Raw genomic sequence first — 19,762 nt, forward strand, 5'->3', positions numbered from 1 at the left:
TGAGACCCGAATTCAGGCATGTCACAGAAACAGAATAACTTGCAACAATCTATCTGCCTAGCCTGCCGTGAGAAGGATCCAACCATTCGATGTCATTGTGTGCAAATTTACCTATTTTTCTCACTCGGTTAAAACAGACATCACACATATTTTCAAACAACGCCGGAGAAGGTTCGTAAGTGACAAATGTCTTGGGGATGCCTCTGAATTATCTCAACTTCCTCTCTCCCAGACTGCAACTAGCCCTAGCGACCACACAATCACTTATCCAAGTCAATATTCTCAGTCAAATACTGGTCTGCCTGATCCTTCACTCATGACCGTCGCATGTGATAAAGCAGTGGCAATGCAATGTCACCCGATGGCACTGCCAATCACGTTATATACAGCGCTAATAAACCCAATTTTCCATCAGAAAATAATGATCAAAATTGGTCCTCGAACGCTAACTTATTCTCCACCTCAAGCCAGTCACAACAGATACTTTCCAAGACGAAGGTAATTCTCTAAGAATTAGTGCCGAAATTACAGTGTAGACGCGTGCTGTACAGCCAAACAGTGCAGATTTCTTGATACACCTAATTTACCAATTGAGGTCCCAAATTGAGGATCTCAAAGTATCCAGAGATCTCAATCTCTCTGAAGAATGAATAATCAATCTAAGGATTATCTCAATTGGAATATTATTTCTAAAGAACAAAGACTCTCAGAAAGCTTTATAGAAGAATTTCACGAAAAGGTGGAAGAATTCAATATCTAAAGATCAAAACTGGGAATTCATTTCAGAGTTTCAAAGATTTTCCGTGGAATTTATTCAAGAAATTCAAATAAATATTAACCATGAAAAAATATAAAATTGGTGCATGATTAGAATTGGGATTTTAATTAAAAATGGGATTTGTTATTTTAATTTTTAATCGAACTTGAAAATTCGATTAAAAATTAAAATAATTTTAGGAATATAAACAATTTTTAGGGATAAGGGATTTTTTTTTAGGGAGAGGTGATTATTGCCCTTGGAAAAGTGTACATTTGAGGAAGAACTAGATTTTCTATATTGCTGGTTGAGTTCAAATCCGTAAAAGACGTTAGAAATTTTTTAATGGATTTTCTGACAACTTGCTTGGGGTAGTGAGGCTCAGGCCTGGCAAAGGCGGGTTTTCTTCTGGTACCTGAGGTTTTTCAGCTGGGAAACAAGCAATTTGATCACAGAATACACGCAGTGAAAAACGAAAACGGAGAGGATCTGTTTTTTTTTTCATTATAACAATGCACGATGCCTTATTGCACATCCTGTAGTCACTTGAAGGCAGGAATGTGGAAAAGACAGATTGGCCTGCCTAGGCCATGGACCATAAGCATATTGAACATCTTTACCATCTACACGCTAGGCCAACATTCCCACAGTCAGTGGCTGAACTGACCACTGTGTGGAGGAATGGATAAAATTCCGCTTTCTGTTATTAAAGAAAATGGTTTGGGATCTACAGACCACAATCAGAGTGTGTAATTGTGGTCTGCAGACATCGTGTGAATTCAAGGTCCTTTGAAATTTGGAAGTGTCGATTGAACTGTTGAAAATAAAGCATATATCCATTTTTTTATTTAACTAGCCTATTAAAATATATTTGAATTATTTATTAATATAATTAATCTTTGATTGAAATCAAGTTAATTGTTAAGAGCTGAAGATACACAACTTCAGCTATCCAAAGTTGTCCAGAATTCGTACTTTGCCATTGTAGGTGAGCGGACGCGCTTAGACAGGGCTCCTCAGTTAAGTGGTTTACTTTTGCATAGTGCTTTTAAATATTCGATTTATTTAGATATTGTTGGAGTATTTTGTTATAGGTTTTCCTGTAACTGTTTGATTTTAATAATATTATAGATATAATTTTTTAAAGTTACTTTCATTGATATTTATTTAATTTTATAATGGTAGTTACGAGATCTGCCTTAAACACGTCACAGGGTGTCGTGACTCGCACGGAAATAGCTGATGGCGATTTACGGGTGAGTCATGATTTAATCCGTTGTGGAACCTGTGGAATGTTTTCCAAGGTCGACCTGGTGACTAATCCTACCTCACCTGGGGATTCTTTTCTTTGTGATCGATGTAAGGAGTGCACCGATCTTAAATTACAATTTGGTGCACTGATGGAACAATTTGAGTCGTGGAAAAAACGAGTGCTTGCCCTCAAAAATAATGCATCTGGGAGCTCGTCAGGGACTCAAAACTCCAGCAATCTACCAAGTGATGCACACCCGATTCGAGCCTCAAAACAGAAAAACCAAGTGCAAACTACTCTGGTTAAAAAGGACTGTTTTATTAGGAGACTCCATTGTCAGGGAAACGGGAAATATTTTTTGTAATAAAGATAGGTAGAGCAGAATCAGGGTATGTCTGCCGGGAGCAACTATTGATGATGTCACCAACAGACTGTCAGATTTTAAAGGGGGTAAAGAAAATATTATTATTCATGTGGGGACAAACGATATTAAACGTACACGATCTGACGATTTGTTGGAAAAATACAGGACCATGCTGAGGAAATGTCGCGAGCTAGGCCATAATGTCTATGTGTCTGCTATTCTGCGCAGACACGATAGGAGGGATTATATGTTAAGAGCCTTGTGGATTAACTCAAGACTTGAAGGAATCTGCAAGCCTTTAGGGGGCAAATTTCTATCAGCATGGCCCACACTTGTAGGTAGAAGGAATTTGTTTTGTAGAGACGGGATACACTTAAACAAAGGTGGTGCAAACGTTTTTGCCAGTATTATTGAGGATACCTTAAAGGTTCAGGGAAACTGCTAGTTAGGGGGGATGTGGGTAATACTGACACGCGTTTATCTGATAATATTGGTCAATGTAACTCTTGCACATACCTTAAGAGTTCTTATCTGTTACCCCAACTGGACGTATTATCTAGATGTTCTGGGGCAAAGACGTTTCACGTGAGCGGGTAGCTAATATCAGGGAAGAGAGCCTAAAAAACTTCAAGGAAGTGATCACGGAGTTCTACGGTGGATGATGACGAGAGAGGTAGCAGAAGTAAAAGGCAAAGGAATGGGTTTTAATTTCAGAAAAGGAAATTACGATGCCTTAAGGTACTACATGGCCTCTCTTAACTGGGCAGATATCGCGCAGAGAATGAATACAATTGAACTGTGGTACGCTTTTAAAACATTAATCACAGATGCCTTGAATGCGTATATACCATTAAAAAAATACTCCACGAGGAGGGTTCCAAGTTGGATGAATAGTGAAGTTGCCACATTACTTGAGCAGAAAAAGGTGGCATGGAAAGGTTACAGAGCAATAAAAAGTACTGAAGCATATAACAGCTAAAAGGCGATGTGTAATAGAGCCACAGAAATGGTTCGACAGGCAGTTTATGAGAAATCACTAGCAAACAGAGCAAAGAGGGGGGATAAAGAATTCTTCACATATATAAATGCCAAGAAGAGCAGGACAAACCAGATCGGACCTTTACGTAAGGGAAAGGGGATAGTAATAAATACACCAGCTGCCGTTGCAGATGAACTCAACAGTTATTTTGCATCGATATTTACAAATGAAAAGCCTTTTGTGGCAATGGGAAATTGTGGGAGCGAAGTTAAAAAATATGTAATTAATGATATTGAAATTTCGCAAGATTATTTAATGAAAAAACTTTCGAGCCTACAGACCAGTAAGGCTCCTGGAGTTCATGGAATATACCCTATAATCTTGAGAGAGGCGGCAAGCGAGTGCATTGAACCACTGAGGCTGGTTAGGCGAGCATCACTAGACTCTGGGGAGATTCCCTTGGATTGGAAAAGTGCCAATGTATCTCCCATACATAAGGGTGGCTGTAAAAGTGAAGTGGGAAATTATCGACCTGTCAGTCTGACTTCAGTAGTAGGGAAAATCATGGAGGCAATGATCAAGGGTGGAATTCAGGATCATTTGGATCGAATTGAAATTCTCAAGGATACTCAGCATGGTTCTGTAAAGGGAAAATCATGTTTAACAAATCTGGTTCGCTATTTCGAAAGGGTCACTCACGAGCTGGATTTAGGGAATAATTTCGACATTGTTTATTTAGATTTCAGCAAAGCTTTTGACTCAGTCCCACATGAGCGGTTGCTTTATAAGCTGGAACAGGTTGGAATCACTGGGAAAATCCTTAGATGGATAGAACGATGGCTTCAGGGCAGGAGGCAGAGGGTTGTGATAAATGGCTATTCCTCAAATTGCGTTGATGTAAGAAGTGGGGTTCCCCAAGGATCAGTATTAGGACCACTGTTGTTTTTAATTTTCATAAACGACATTGATGAAGGGATAGAGGGCGTGATGTCTAAATTTGCAGATGATGTTAAAATTGGTAGAGTAGTTAATGATCACTGTCAAGCTGAGCTTCTTCAGAGAGACCTAGATAGACTTCAGGAATGGTCAGAAAAATGGCAGCTGTGCTTTAATCCAACAAAGTGTAAGGTATTACACCTGGGAAACAGTAATCCCAAAATAACTTATTCACTTGGTGGAGTTCAACTAAAGCCAGTACTGGAGGAAAGGGACTTGGGTGTTACGATACGGTCAGACATGAAATTCTCTGAGCATTGTAAACAGGTTGCAAGGAAGGCCCATGGTGTCCTATCGATGATCTATCGAACTTTTGCAAGTAGAGATAGGGACGTGATAATCCCATTATATAAGGCTTTTATTAGACCACACTTGGAATACTGTGTTCAAGTATGGAGACCGCACCTAAAGAAAGACATCGAGCTTCTTGAAAGGGTGCAAAGACGGGTAACTCGCCTGGTGAGATCGGCAAAAGGGCGTCCTTATGAAGAAAGACTTCGAATATGTGGGTTGCAGAGTTTGGAAACTATACCCCTTAGAGGAGATTTGATTGAGGTGTTTAAGGCTCTGAGAGGCATCAGTAAAATGAATGAGGACAAAATTTTCAAGATTATAAATGATGCTAGAACTAGGGGACATAAATTCAAGTTACGGGGAAAATGTTTAGTTGGACTGCAGGAAGTTTTATTTTAGCCAGCGAGTTATAAATTACTTGAATAAGTTGCCTTCACGGGTGGTAGAGGCCGACAGATTGGGGAAATTCAAAGGTGAACTGGATAGTACTTTCGGGTAAGGGAAGCGCATAGGATGATAGGTTTAATTTCCTTTTTATTTATATTTTATTTTATTTATATATATATATTTTTTATTTATTAATTATTATTATTTAGTTATTTATTTTATTTAATTATTTATTTTTTGTTTTTATCATTGTTTTGTTCGGATTTTTTTTTTTTTTTTTTGGCTTGTGCAGCCTAAGCCATAGTCTTTCTTGCACCATGCGGACGTTACTAATAGTAAAGAATTCACTCTTTTCGTTGCCAAAATTTTGAAAGCAATTTTAAATTTTTTTGGAGAGATTTTGATTACAAAGACGTTTACTGTTTTGGGAAGGTTTGTGAAAGAGAGAGAGCATTTTTCCTCATTCAGTATCGTTTTTCAAATTAATCATGAATGTAATATCCCAGCGTAAACCTGTTTCTTCGATAATTTCTTAAAGAAGGTCTGCTTTCTCAAGGTCTCTCCAGACGTGCACACGTGATGTAAATCTCAGTTAACTGTTAAACACCCCTATAAATCTGACACGCAATATTCTTTCTGGAAAACAACACGGTTGAGGGAGATGTTTTGTTACTTTTACTAAAACCCCTAAATACTACATTCAGTCAAGTACAGCGATGGCCTACAGTTGGATTTTATGCGTTACGTGTCTTTGGTACAACGTTGTAGCTGGTAGTGATGACCATGCCACCACAAACAATTCCATCAACTCTCCAGTAGGTTTAGAAACTCCAAATGGAACTTTCGCGGTTCCTTCAATTCCGAAGACTCCAGACAGGTACCTCGCTGCCCACATAATGATGGGGATCCTCGAACAACTGTCCGACAATACAGGGAAAATGTTATTTCCTAAACTGATGAGGATTTTTCTAGAAGAAGAAGTATCTTCGTCGTGTGTGCAATCCATGATGAAATTCGGCACCTCATTACGACAGATGAAGACGTGGGCTGTCCAAAGTAAGTCATTTTTTCAAGACGTTCTCAACTGCTGCATAAATTGTCCATTATCTTTAACCTGTTCAATGGATATGCCCAGGGATTTTTAGAATATCATTAAAATCGAACAAGTACTAATCTGGGTTTTATTTATTTTTTTCATAACATTTCGTTATATACATGAAATTATCCTTTGGGTGTTCCAGCATTACTCGAGATGGAAACATTTGGTCCCTGAGAATGTTTCGCCCGAGTTTCCATTCTATAACCACACACTGTTCCTCTAAAGAGTAGTTGGTTAAATTTTGTGGAGAGTTTAAAGTTATTGATTTGTTATTCAGCCAGCCACTTGGTTACACAAATATGTCTTGCTTTCTGTGAGATTGGGAAAATTGAGTAAGATTTGAACATTTGCTGATTGAGCAAGATTTGAACATTTGCAGAGGTACAACATGACATTAGGCATATTTAATAATGCTTATTGAAACCAACAAAACAATAAACAGGTCAAAAGGCACTTGCATTAAATTAACCTTCCGTACTATAATATTACAAAAGAAACAATTCAACAAACGGCTCTGCCACGTCCATACCACTAGCCTATTGGTATTACATAATTTTTTCTTCTCAATGTACCTTCCACAATTCTTGGTATTGTGTCAGACTGCATTAGAGCGAGAAAAGTATCTTCAATTACAATTTTCCTTAAGCATTCCTAGTTTATAAGAATCCAGCGTGCCTCTTTTGAATTGGAGTTCTAAAGTTAACAATTAATCTTGCTCTCCTGGGCCAAAGTTTCGGGGTATTAAACTCAACAATATCTTACTTCCAATTTCACCAAGTCGGGCCAGCTTATTCTATAAAGATGAGTTATCCATTGATAACTTTAATTTGTGGTCTTTTTGCGTTTTCAGCTTCCCTCAACCTTTAAGTTAGCCCTACCACATATTCTGCCTACCTCTGGGCAGGAACAGACACCCGCCACCACTAATAAAATGTTATTCTTAGGTCCGTACCTCAGAAATCTCTCGAGAACCACTAAGTCGACTGGCAAGGCACCAGCGACTATCTGCAGTGCTTCTGTGGAGACCATTCGGCAAACTGTAGTTACACTAAGCAACGCAAAGCGTTGAGCTGCCATCAAGTGTCGTTTCACCACACACCTGTTAACGACCTGACCCAAGGCTCCACAGTCTTAAGTTATTACTGTGACAAAGAGGCACTTATAAAGAATCTCTAAGTTCCTTCCTTTGATCCCCCAGTCAGTTCTCGTTATTCCACTCAAATTCCCATATAGTTTCTTAATTTTATCTCTCATGGCTTTCACATGGAAAATAAACTTAGTCTTTGTTCAAGATAAACTCCAAGGTAATTCACTACAACGGCAAATCCCAAGGTGAGTCCGCTCTGTAGCACAATGGCCTGAGTGGACTCAGGATCACCAACACTGGACAATGGAAAATTGTAAAATCTCTGCCTGATCTGCCATTTTACGGTTCCAGCTGTTTCGAAATGATGGAGGAACTAGAATATGGCAAAAGTAGCAGGGTCCCATGAGCAATTCTACCAGGTGTCAACAATGTACGACTCCCGGTGACGCTGCAATAGTGTGGACAGTGGTTTCGTAGTACACATTGGTCTTATTAATAGCAATAGAGCGACATTGGATGCCACAGGTTAGCTGGAAATTGTTCCCGAATGGGCGCATCCATTCATGTTTGCAATATATCCATTTGGGAATGAGTACTTTCACTAGGATGATGCCTTTTCTCACAAGGTCGGTATTCAACACACTAAACGCTTTGAACACCTGTTTCAGTCAATTTCGGACGGATTCAGGCTGTTTTGGGGGCCAAATGGGGATCTGATTAACACGGGGACCTCTCAATAAAGCAACACCTCATTGTATGCATAATTTTTATTGCTGATACAGGATCTAGGGATATAAACTGATTTTAATAATAATAATAATGATAACTGGGATTTCGCGATAAGTGGTATTCTTAATGATTGTTCATTTAGTATACATGTATGCCATAATTTTTCAATGAATCACTAATGCGAAAATATAAGGTGTACTATGATTCTTTTACAGTGCTCGATGCTTCAGGAAAGATTCCAAGTGGAATACTCTCTGGAGGCATCACCGAATTTGGATCTTATGACGAGTGTGTCAGCATCAGGGTTCCAAAGCGAAATGGAGAAGAAGCCTTCCGTGGTCAATACTGTACCGTGGTTATTAACTTCCCACTTCCGCCTTTTACCCCCAATATCAGTGTTGGCCCACTCATTACCATCAACCCCAACGAACCGGTAAGTTCTCACAGCTGTATAGAAATTGGTTGAACGTATAAACATACAATTTCTGGATAGAATGGATTGCACATGGGAAAAGAAATTCACTCTTGGGTGGCCGTAATGTGACAGTTTTTTTCTTTTCTTTTAATCTTTGCAGTGAATAATTTTTTGGGGGGTGGCCCCTGAGTGAAGTGGGGTGTTACAATGGTCAGAGAGGAGTACGGGTCATTGATTCGATTTCTCTTTCTAGATGTAGGCAAAGGGGGAATGGGTTTAGAAGTCTGCAAACAATGCAGCGTGGAGGACTTTTACGATGTTTCAAAAGGTTTAATCTACCACAATATTAATGCAATTTATAGAACAACACATGTGCAGCGCTGATGCGCCTAAAACCATACAACTACACATATATGAAAAATACAGATTGGATTCTTTAGCACTGCTTGTGCACAGGCTTTGGATTCCTGTGTAAGGAATTGGTGACATCCACGGTTTGGGCATTCTGTACGGGGTGGTTGAGGATCACCGCCCCTCACTCTAAGTTATGGCCCACTTCCTGGTGGTGTGGACGGATGCCGTTCAGACTTTCTAGGTGATTGCTTTCCTGGTTACAGATTGGCTAGAAAAACAAGTAACCTGTGGCAGGTATACCCAGGTGAAGTTGAAATAGTCTTCTGCTAACACCGTGCATAAATTACTACACATGTTCATAAGTCTACATGTTTAGCAGTGCGGTACGCTTTCAAATATTAGCTTACCTACGATTTTTTATGTTCTGGATTCTGTTTAGATCTTTTCGAGCCATCAGCTTATTTTGATTGAATAAAGAAAATAATCGTTGCACACTTTTCCCTCTTTAGAAATGTTGGGTTAATGATTGGTTCATAGATAAACTACTGCATGGCTTTTAGGCCTCCTTGTTGTTGTTGTTGTAAGGTTTCAGGAGAATCAGCGACTAAGGTCATATTCCTACGTATATAAAGTCTGTAAATTGCGGGTGTTCTGTATTCAATTTTGTTTGCCGGACGAAAAATCCGAGTTTCTGAGAGAAAAAAACCATGCTACACTCGGCTGAGATCGACTAACTCAGCCACGTTTTTAAAAAGTTCAATAAAAATTCCTCACATCATTGAGGAATATACCTTTATGTTTCACCGAAAATATAGAGAAAAATAAGAAGCAATAAATTACTTATTGTGTTTTCTCTTGGAGAATAAACCATGCTGCCTTCTTCTGAGTTTGAACAACACAGCCAAGTTCTTTGAATTGAAAAATTTGGCAGTGAAGCGTAACTTTTTAAACGACCAAATTGTTAAGCACAATCTCAACCACACAGTGCATCCATTTTGGCTGGTTTTTTAATGGCCTTCTACAACTCCCCTCATCAGACTTTAAGCAACCATAACGTGTTTTTGTTTCTTCGCGTGGTTGGAGGCTGACTATGCCCCAATGATTTGGACATTAAATTGTTTAAGTACCAGAAAAAATATAATTTCAACCGAATTATATTAAGCAATTTGAATAAATAAGCCGCATTACGTTCACAATTATACTTTTAAATAAGAATAATATTACATTCGTTCACTTTTATCAATTTCTTCTTCATCAAACCTGTTAAAGCTCTTTGAGAAATCTCTTCTGAGAACGCAAACTACCCAAATAATGCCACAATGTTTACTGCAGTTGCACTATAATACTCGGAAAAGATCCACCACTACAAATCTAGTAATACCTCACGTATGAAGCACGAGTTGCTTCATACGAGAAGCAGTTGCACGAGTAATACCTCACGTAGCAGGCTTTGCCAACACATGCTGTGGTTTATTCAGATTTGAGAACAGGACTAATTTTGTTCGCGATTTCAATCTGCGCTACACCAGGACTATTACAGATGGAGTCCCAGAAGGCGGGGTCCTGTCTGGTATCTTGTTCTCAGCTGTTCTTGCACTATTTGTAACGGGCCGAACTGATATCATTACTTTTGGTGATGAAATTAAATTATTCAGTCGTATCAACTCTAGAGACACTGTTGGCTACCAATGCCTTAATCCTTCAGAAAATCGAGAACCACAAAGATATCGTCTCCGGTTTCGGTCTTCACATCAATCCTGAGAATTCGAAACATTTGAAATTCTCGCTGAAAACTGAATCCACAAATGATGGAACCGAATTATATGGATCCGCGATTTCTGCTACACAACAACAACCCCATCTGGGAGTTGACCGAAAGCTAAATTAGAAATAATACGACACTGCCCTACGATTTATTTCCGGACACCTGCGTTTAGACAAAAGAAAGAGAGCTCTTCTTGTGCGTTTTTAATATTTTCTGTTGAAATCTTTTGCTTTTATAACAGCCTTCAATCTTCCAGCATACTCTCCACCAGCTTTTTATAAATGTCACTCGGCCTTTAACGCAGTCACCAGTTCGGTATTGTTCTTTGGGCGATCTCGACGTGCACGTACCTGACAATCGAATACATCCCCAACATGCTCAATAGGGTTCAGATTACTCTGGGCTGGCCAATCCAACTTTTCCACCCCCATGTCCTCAAACCACTGTTACGACCCGAATAGTATGGCATGACACGCTGTCTTGCTCATGCGGGTATGGGCTTTCACCGAAGCATTGCCATAATGTTGGAAGTGCATAATTGTCCCGAATGGCCTGGTATTGCACAAGATTCATGGTTTCGTCGATAGCGAATAATGGGCCCAAGCCATACCATGAAAAGTAGCCCCATACCATGACACTGACTCCGCCTAACTTCATTGTTGGTAGGATACAATCAGGAAGCATCTGTTTCCCCGGCATTCACCAAACTTAGAAATAGCCATCAGACAACGGAGAGTGCGAACCTCGACTCATCTGTCCGTAGGATTGTTTTCTATTGCTCTACTGTCAAGGATTCGCGCTCCTTACATCATCTTAATCGGTATCTAGCATTTGTTGAGGTAATTAATGGCTTATGAAGAGCTATGCGTGAAGAGCTCTGAAGACCATTGTAATGGTCTTCAGAGCTACACGACCATATCATGGATTGTACTAGTACTGATATTAGTCCCAATACTCTCACAGACGGGTTTGTGTCACTTAGGCGCACAGTTTTTTTGCTGAATTCTATTGTCCCGTTCTGTTCGTTTTCGGGGTTTATCAGGCTTTTTTTCCTTTTTTTTTTCAGCTTCTGTCCCATTCCTCTGCCATTTGCGTAAGACGTCATTAACCATTGACCTAGCGATCCAAAGAGTGAATGCGATGTCTCGTACAGAACGCTTGCGCAGGTGGCATCCTACGATTATTCCACGTTGGAAGCCTTTTGATTCTGTTGATCGTGTCATCTTGAATGCCCCCTTTTGCAATTGCCTGTTTGAAGCCCAGTGTACATATTTATTGAAGGTTCTGTGACATCGTCATGCACAGGACCTGTTTCGCCCTCTAGGGAGGGGTGTCTGGATATTAATGGTAGGGTAGTTTATGTTTACTATGTTGTTTCATCTTTGTTTACTGTGTTGTGTTATCCTTTCGTGTAAACCCCTGGCTTTTAGCCGCGAAGGGAGTTGTGTATGCCGTGTGCCTTGGGTATACACTAAACAATTCTTCTACTTTTCAACACATTTTTGAAATTTGGGCAATTATCTCATGGTACTAATAAAATGGCTGGGTAATGTAGCTATCTCTGTGATTTTGTCAATTTTGTAAATCTCAGCAACACCTTATATCTTTTTTCATTGTCTATTTGCAGGTGATGGATTTGATGAAAGGTTTGACGAATTTGTTGTACGGGAATAAGTATAAAACGGGATTATGTCTCCCTTCTGCCTGTTCACTGATGGATGTTCAGAAGGTAGCAAACAGAGGTACGTTAATGTATCCAATCCTGAAGAATTGCTGACATGTACAGATACGCATTCCTCATATCCACAATTGCCTCAATTTAACTTTTAAAAACACAATTGATTTATAAAGTGCATTTATAGATTGACGTTTATATTCCTTTACTGTTAGTTTTAAATAGATTTTTCATTTCTGAACAGCCATCAAGCTCGTCAATGAATTCTTGAGTGCATCGGTACCTCACTGTCTCGTTGATGAACCAATCAAAGTAGAAGTTGTACATATCGTCTTCCTGTAAGTGAAGCTCACTCTCTGATAACAGTTTCTGATATACATTATATTGCCAAAAAGTATTGGACCCCACTCGGATTTGAGACATATGACCTACATCTACCATTCAACTACCGGAAATAGGAAACAATAAAGAAATAAGCAGATCAATAAAATCGAAAAGATGATTGATTGATATTACACCATAATGCACCGTATATATATAATATGTCTCTAAACTGCATGAATTCTGTGGTCGATATTCCGTCACTGGACGAAATACTCCAGTTTCCGTGAGGAAAAACCATTTCCCAGTTCGGAAACCGATTAATCCTGCCACCTTGTAAAACAGACCCAAAATATATTCAAGGGAATCGAACTCTTCCAGAGTGTCCGCAGGATTGCAATTCTTCCAACAGTGCTACCCACGAGGGTCCAAAAGATGATTGAAAGTACTGGCTTAAGAGAATTAGTTTGAAGACATGAGCGTGCAAAAGATACACCAATCTATCCAAAGCACCCTCCTTAAGCCATCGAACACTTTTCAGAAGAAGTGAAACGTCGGCTTTGGCGAGGCCAATTAGAAACTGAATTAAAATGGTGTTCTGGAGGAGTAACTGAGCTTTACGTTATCAATGTCTTCGAGGATGTCATCACCATCTTCTCCACACCGACTGTAAAATAAGCGAGTTCGAATCTCATCAATGACGATCATTTTGTGTTATCAAATATTGGTTTGGATTCTACCGACAAGGGTATAAAGAGTAATTAAGCTAGGCTAATTCGTTATTAGATATTCTCAAAGAACAAAAAGTTCTTTTAAAGTGCAGGTGCTCGGTTACTTTTGGCAATATAATGTACATATTATCCTCAAAAAGCATTTGGGCACCATTCACATGGAATAAAGTAATTTCATTATAAAATAATAATAACGTTGAACGCCAGTACCCTCGGATATAATCGCTTTGACAGCAGTCGAAGTACAGTCTTCCAATATGTGTCCCAATTCCAATTTGCCTACACGTGCTCTCTTATGTTGGGATCATGACTCTGAGCCAGCCAGGCTAACTGAGAACTTTCATATCCTCAAGTTCTGTAGTACAAGTTTGACTTATCTGGATGAGGCATGAAGGATCCATCTCCACAGAATTAATAGATCACACGTGCCACTGAATTGTTCAACATATCAGTAAACGATGTGGCATGGAGAATTTTTTCAACCATGATCAACGGTTCCAGGCCGAACCATAAAAGCCCCAACAAAGAAGATGTCCATTGTGAAAATTGCTGTTTGGACGATACAATGAAGTCAGAAGTATCTTCTAAGAATTCTACAAACCAAATTAATTTTAACACTTGAAATAAATGAAGGAAACCTCATCACTTGATACGATCTAATTCCCGTCTTCCAGACTCTACAAACGACGACTAATTGCATTTAAAGAGTCTACTCTGTTTCAGCATTGGAAGATAGACATAAGATTTTATTGAGACATCTGTAGTGATGTTTGTTTGTAGTAATGTTTTAGGAGCATTACTGGCTAAGTTCCTCCGTGTATATTGTCTGTTTATTGCGTTTGTTCTTGTGTCCGACTTTCTATTTGCTAGACGAAAATCTCGAGTTTCCGGGAGAAAAAAGCATTTTATCCTCGCTTCAGACCGACTAATTCAGCCACATTATGAAAATTACCCATGAAAATTCCTCTAATCATGGATGGCATTCGAACTCAGGTCTTTTCCCCCCGGTGTAGGAAGGACGGCAATTCTATCAACTTTGCTACTGAAGAAGGCCTTTGTTGATGATGTAATCAACATCTTCGGCAATCTGAAAATTCTATTCCTGAACTTTCCTGGCTTGCTGGAACGTGGTTGAAATTTGGTTTTTCAACATCGGCTACTACAAAACTTCGAAGCCTCTAACGGTCAGCTACGCGGACACACGAGTCTGAGTTCCTTGGTTTATAAGTTTATGAGGGTCTGTGGTTAAAGACCGTACACAACACCATCTGGAAAAGAATTGCATTCTAATAGGTGTCAGCAGCATGGTTCTTCCCTAATAAATCTGGTCAATTACTGTAAGGGTGTCCACGTGAACAGCACAGCTGGCAGGCTTGCTGTTCTGCCCACATCTGGTGGATAAGGTCTGAGTTCGAGGGCATGGATAACGGGAGGAATTTTTATGGCCTTTTTCACAACGTGACTGAGTTAGTTGGTCTTAGGCGAGGGAGAATGGAACGATTTCTTCTCCCGGAAACTCTGGATTATCGTCTACAAAAGAGAAAATCGACCACGGAACATACACGGAGATAATTGTGACTTTATATTATATTATTCATTTGCATATTTGGAGAAATGGTAAATGCTCAAGAGGGCATCTACCAATGTGTAAAATCCCAAAGCATTAAAGTAATTTGAATGCAAAGAATTTAAATTGAACTGGCGCAAGCTATGTTATCACGAATCTTTACTTTAAGACAGCAACAAGTAAAACAAATGCAAATGAATGCAATAAATGCAAATAGATACAAAGAAACCTCTTACAGTGATGACGTGTTGCCTGGTCCAATATAAAGACAGCAACGATAGTTCGACTGGAGCAATCTAAAGCCAGAATGGGGAAAACGTGTGACCTTCTGGACTGAAACTCATCGTTGGTGCAAGATTAACATGAGCTGCAATTCAAGAAAAAAAGAAAACCGGTTACTCCAAAGGGTCCATCTCTATGGTTTTTAATGTCTGAAAAGCATGGGGTTCTCCCACAGTTCAAAGGTGTAAATGTAGCAAAAAGACAATACGTCAAGAGCGAAGTAGTCGTACTTTAAGGATTGTATGGAAAACTAGGACATCCAGTGTGCATAAAATAACATCTGAATTCAACTTGCCCAGAAATGCCCTATTTCGACCAATCAGTTAATTGAAGAAATCGATATTGGTAGTCGAAGACTATTTGGAAGTCAATTGATTCAGACTGCCAATATCGATTTCTTTACCTACCTGACTAAAGGTCACGGGTTCGAGTACCGCGTTGGGCTTGGATCAGAGTAAAAGAAAATGCAAAAACTTTTGGAGGTGCCTTATGGCCACAGAAGACGATGCGCCAACAACTACAAAAAAAAAAAAAAAACTACACCCTTCAATGGTATAATTTTATCTGCAAGATGATGACCAATTTATGGGTGACAGTGCAGGAATTCCTCGTCGAAGAATGGTTCGGTGAACTTGACGTGGATTTCCACCATGTTCCCTGATCTGAATCCTATTGGGAATGTCTGGGACATATTGGAGAAAGGAATGAACTCCTTTTCCTTCAGCTTTTTCGCAGCTATGCAATATTTGCTAGAAGAATGGTTATAATTATACCAAAACGCACTAACACATTTAATAGATTCCATACCACGCCGCACACTTGAGGTTATTCGAATAAAGAAGGCCCGATTCGATACTGAATAAAGATATGCGTTTTTTTTGGCCATTGAATGTATCAACAATAAAGATTTATTCAAATGGCAATGACTTCTCTTCATTGTTTTTACGTGGAAAGTTACTCTTCGACCATTTGGAAAATTGCGAAATTAGTTCATGAAACAGGAATTGTCTCTCCTAACTCTAGAAGGGGAATTTCGACTGTCTTCGTTCCAGAATACCGGGTGCGATCAATAAAAATCGCCATTAAGCTTCATTATTTGCCAAATGATGAAGCTTACTGGCGATTATGATGGATTACCTTCGAAGTAGGCTCACTGACACTGCATACAGCAATTCCAACGCTTCTGTAACTTCTGACAACAGTCCTGATAGATTTCTTTTGCACCTCTAATAGTTTCAGTTTCGCATTTTGAATAATTTCCTTAATGGTTGTAAATATGATGGATCACAGTAATTGAGTGGTTTGCGAGCAAATCTTAAATGGAAACGGCCAAGTGTACATATAAGTCACTATGTCCTATATTTTCCCAAATACTCTACTGCATGATCTTACCATACGTAATATTCTGGAACTTTTAGACGGCTGTGGTAAAACCTGATGACCAATAATCGGACACTTTGAATCTTGGAAGTTGCGAGGGCTGTTTACAAAGTAGTGAGAAAATGGCTGCAATGAAAACAGCCGTTTTTGTTGTAGAGTGGAAATGATCCTTGTGGAAATAATAAAGAAACATGCAGCATATAAATGTGGCATTTTTCAGTTTCAAAGAATCCTCCACTTGTAGATCTTCACGCCTCAAATGCAATATATAAAGGCTTGGGTTTCTTCCTTTCCTGGACCACTTGTGTTTGGCAGGCACATGTTGCTGTTTATTAGTTATTATTGAATTCTGAATCTAATGTATGCCTCGACTCATGGACACCTGCAGCATGTTGCAAGGTGGTGGAAGAGCACCAACTTCGGAATTCGAAAGATTTAGAATTTTTATTATTTTCCTTAATTTATTGAAACCTTAGAACAATAGAAATTCTACACGCAACGTTGACTCGGCTGTACATGTAACTCAACCAAACTGAAATTAACTAAGATATTGCATCTATTCGAAATTTTCACCCCGGGGGCTCACATCTGGTGAGTATGGTCTAGGCAAACCCAGGGTCCTGAGCTGGATATCATCATTCTTCTCTTTCTTGGTGATTCCTTTCTACTTCTCTCTCTCTCTCTCTCTCTCTCTCTCTCTCTCTCTCTCAGGGGGTAACTTGGGAATTTTTTTTTTTTTTGGCTGGTGCAGCATAAGCCTCAGGCTTCCTTGTACCATATGGCCATTAATAATAATAATAATAATTAATAATAATAATTTGATAAACAAAAAATTATTTCCACATGCACCATCTTGAAAAATATCCTGCAGGCATCCATGCCTCGACTTTTAATAAATTGTTTTCTCTGAACGAATTAAATAGTAATTTAAATCATATATAGTATCCGATTATTCTATTTCGTAGATCAGTGGTGGGCGTTCTCATTGCTTTGGCCTTGGTAGGAACTGCAATTGATCTACGTCAGAAAAAGAAAGGATCGGATGATCAAGGTGAGTTTGTTTCTTTTATTTTGTATATTTGGATAAACACTGATGGCCACCCAGCTAATTATTATACTGAACAAATATTTGGGACATTACATTACAAATACTGAGATGACACGCATCTTTCTAACATCATCGAATCTGCCAAGTTGCGTCCACGAAGCGCCAATGGATTCATTTGTGCATTGAACTTTTCAACGATTTCGATTATTTGGCATTTGTTTGCAATATATTAGAGGATCAGCTTAAATAAAAAATAGTGATCACCAACATTCCTAATTGTTTATGACACAATTTATGGATATTGGAGATGTGAGTAAATTAGAAAGTCTTGGTCCTTGTTAGAAACTGCAGGTTTGGGCTATGCACAAATCGAGGCGACAATACATAAATCAATGGGGTCACGTGATGTGTTTTGTGGCGTAGTGTCATACTGTCTGGGGGTAAGGTGCCATCAGTAATTTGTGAGCAATACAAAACTCTGTAAATGGCAGAAATTGTTGTTGTATGTATACGAAGAGTATTGTGTTGGGTTCTGTTGTTTCTCTGGATACTTAGTCGCAGAGTTCGTAGTAGGACCATACGTTGCCCGCAACCAACACGAGACGAGCTACGCTTCTCATCATTCTCTGGCTGGTTTCTGCGATGGTCACCTGAGCTTCCTAAACGGAGTCCAAAAATAAGTGTGAGCAAGGGTGTTAATTGAAGAATAGGAGTCAAAGTCGGGAGTGAGGTGGAAGGACGAAGAAAGCAGGCGTCCTCGAGATGAGGGACGCTGTGGAGGAACGAACGGTTGCACATCCCTGGGCCAAGATGCCACCCAAGCCCAGAGAAAGTAAATTTGCAGGAGATAGAACCCTGCAAAGAGGAGCGCCATTTGGCATCCCACACCAGAAGGTGTCAGCCGAACCTGGCCCACTTTATGGTACACAGGTGCTTGGTCATCCTAAATGTGAGGTGCCAGTAGCAACTAAATCATCCTATGTGAATAGGTGCATTCTTATGGTTTAAGTCATTAATACCATTCACATGTAAATACCTTTAAATACTGAGATCCCGATAGTCCCATTATCAATTATTACACCCACAAACACACTTTAGTTTGATTGGTCTTTTTTACAGAATATATTTCGTTTCCTTTACCATTGAATCACCCCGTATGACCATCTCATGTGGAGCCAGAGAATTCGAAAGATTCAGTCTAATGGTCGGAATTGGGAGAGCGTTTGCCATGATATCAAATATTTGGGTATCTGTCGAGTCCCCAGTTCAATTTTAGTGCAGGGCATCAACTGAGGTTTGAATAAATTCAATCTCGCCTTACAGTACACAGAATTGTAATCTAAGATCGTTGCACAACCAACATGCTTGACACCCTAGAATTAAACACAACAGGTTAAATTTAATTGCAGTAATATTTCATTTTGTAGATACATTTAGTAGGATGGAAGGATGGAGTCTTTTATCCGTTTATCTAATTAAATTTACCTAGAAAAAGAGTCGGCCGCTGACTATTAATTTGTGGGTTGATTTGTTCCAAAAGCTTTTGTGATGGCTTTTGGCGTGGTAAGAGGATGAGGTGATACACCAAACTAGTCGGGCCCAAGAACGCTCTTACACTTAACTGGAACCAAATTTACATTGCTGTTTTTACACAATTATATTTTTTTCACTAAATCTTTTCTTCTTCCATTTTTAGGTACGTTTGGTCTAATTTTATCAACCTTCTCCATGTTCAGAAATGTGGAAAAATTAGTGAGCGAGTCATCGGAAAAATACTGTTTCCTGCATGGAATGAGGTTCATCAGCATATGCTGGATAATATATGGACACACCGGTGGATTTCTAAGAGAGGGTGGTACAAGTAAGTCATTCGGTCGTAATTTGTAAATATTTTTTCCCCTGGTAATGGTTTTTATTCTGCTCATCATGATTCAGTTTGCAGTTTTCAACTTTAATCAGATTTAAATTATTTTTTTTAAAATTATTTATTAAAATTTAAAATGTAAATTTAAATTTTAATAAAATACTGATTTGCAATTAACTGCACAGATGGAACTGAGGTCCCAAGAAAGCTGCACGAACTGTGCCATTATTCGTATTTCAGTATTTGCGCAGGTGCTATTACATTGAGTTATTAAAGATTTCCAAACCTTAAATATTCCCAAAATTTTGGGCTACTCCATGACTCAGAAGTGCTAGGATGGTTATCAGTTATTTCATATTACACATGTTTCGCCATGACAAATGCTTGAACACAGTGTGGCGTCAACTCGAAGAGGC

The 19,762-nt window shown here is 39.1% G+C and overlaps 1 protein-coding gene across 1 annotated transcript; it reads left to right on the forward strand.

Moving 5' to 3' along the window:
- Positions 1-5,745: 5,745 nt before the first annotated feature.
- Positions 5,746-19,620, forward strand: LOC150084025 (nose resistant to fluoxetine protein 6-like). The gene is made up of 7 exons (XM_090375746.1): positions 5,746-6,085; positions 8,160-8,377; positions 12,106-12,220; positions 12,398-12,491; positions 17,400-17,485; positions 19,179-19,343; positions 19,532-19,620. The coding sequence occupies exons 1-7, from the start codon at positions 5,746-5,748 to the stop codon at positions 19,618-19,620; spliced, it is 1,107 nt and encodes a 368-aa protein (XP_090231872.1).
- The last annotated feature ends 142 nt before the right edge of the window (positions 19,621-19,762 follow it).

The sequence above is a fragment of the Mastigoproctus giganteus genome, chromosome 6 (genome assembly GCF_048544385.1).
Source record: "Mastigoproctus giganteus isolate SK-2022 chromosome 6, ASM4854438v1, whole genome shotgun sequence".
NCBI classification, from domain to species: Eukaryota; Metazoa; Arthropoda; class Arachnida; order Uropygi; family Thelyphonidae; genus Mastigoproctus; species Mastigoproctus giganteus.

Coding starts and splice junctions, on each gene's coding strand:
- LOC150084025 (XM_090375746.1), top strand. CDS start 5,746: ATGGCCTACAGTTGGATTTTATGCGTTACGTGTCTTTGGTACAACGTT. Junction 6,086..8,159: donor GAAGACGTGGGCTGTCCAAA/GTAAGTCATTTT, acceptor ATTCTTTTACAG/TGCTCGATGCTTCAGGAAAG. Junction 19,344..19,531: donor TCTAAGAGAGGGTGGTACAA/GTAAGTCATTCG, acceptor TTAACTGCACAG/ATGGAACTGAGGTCCCAAGA.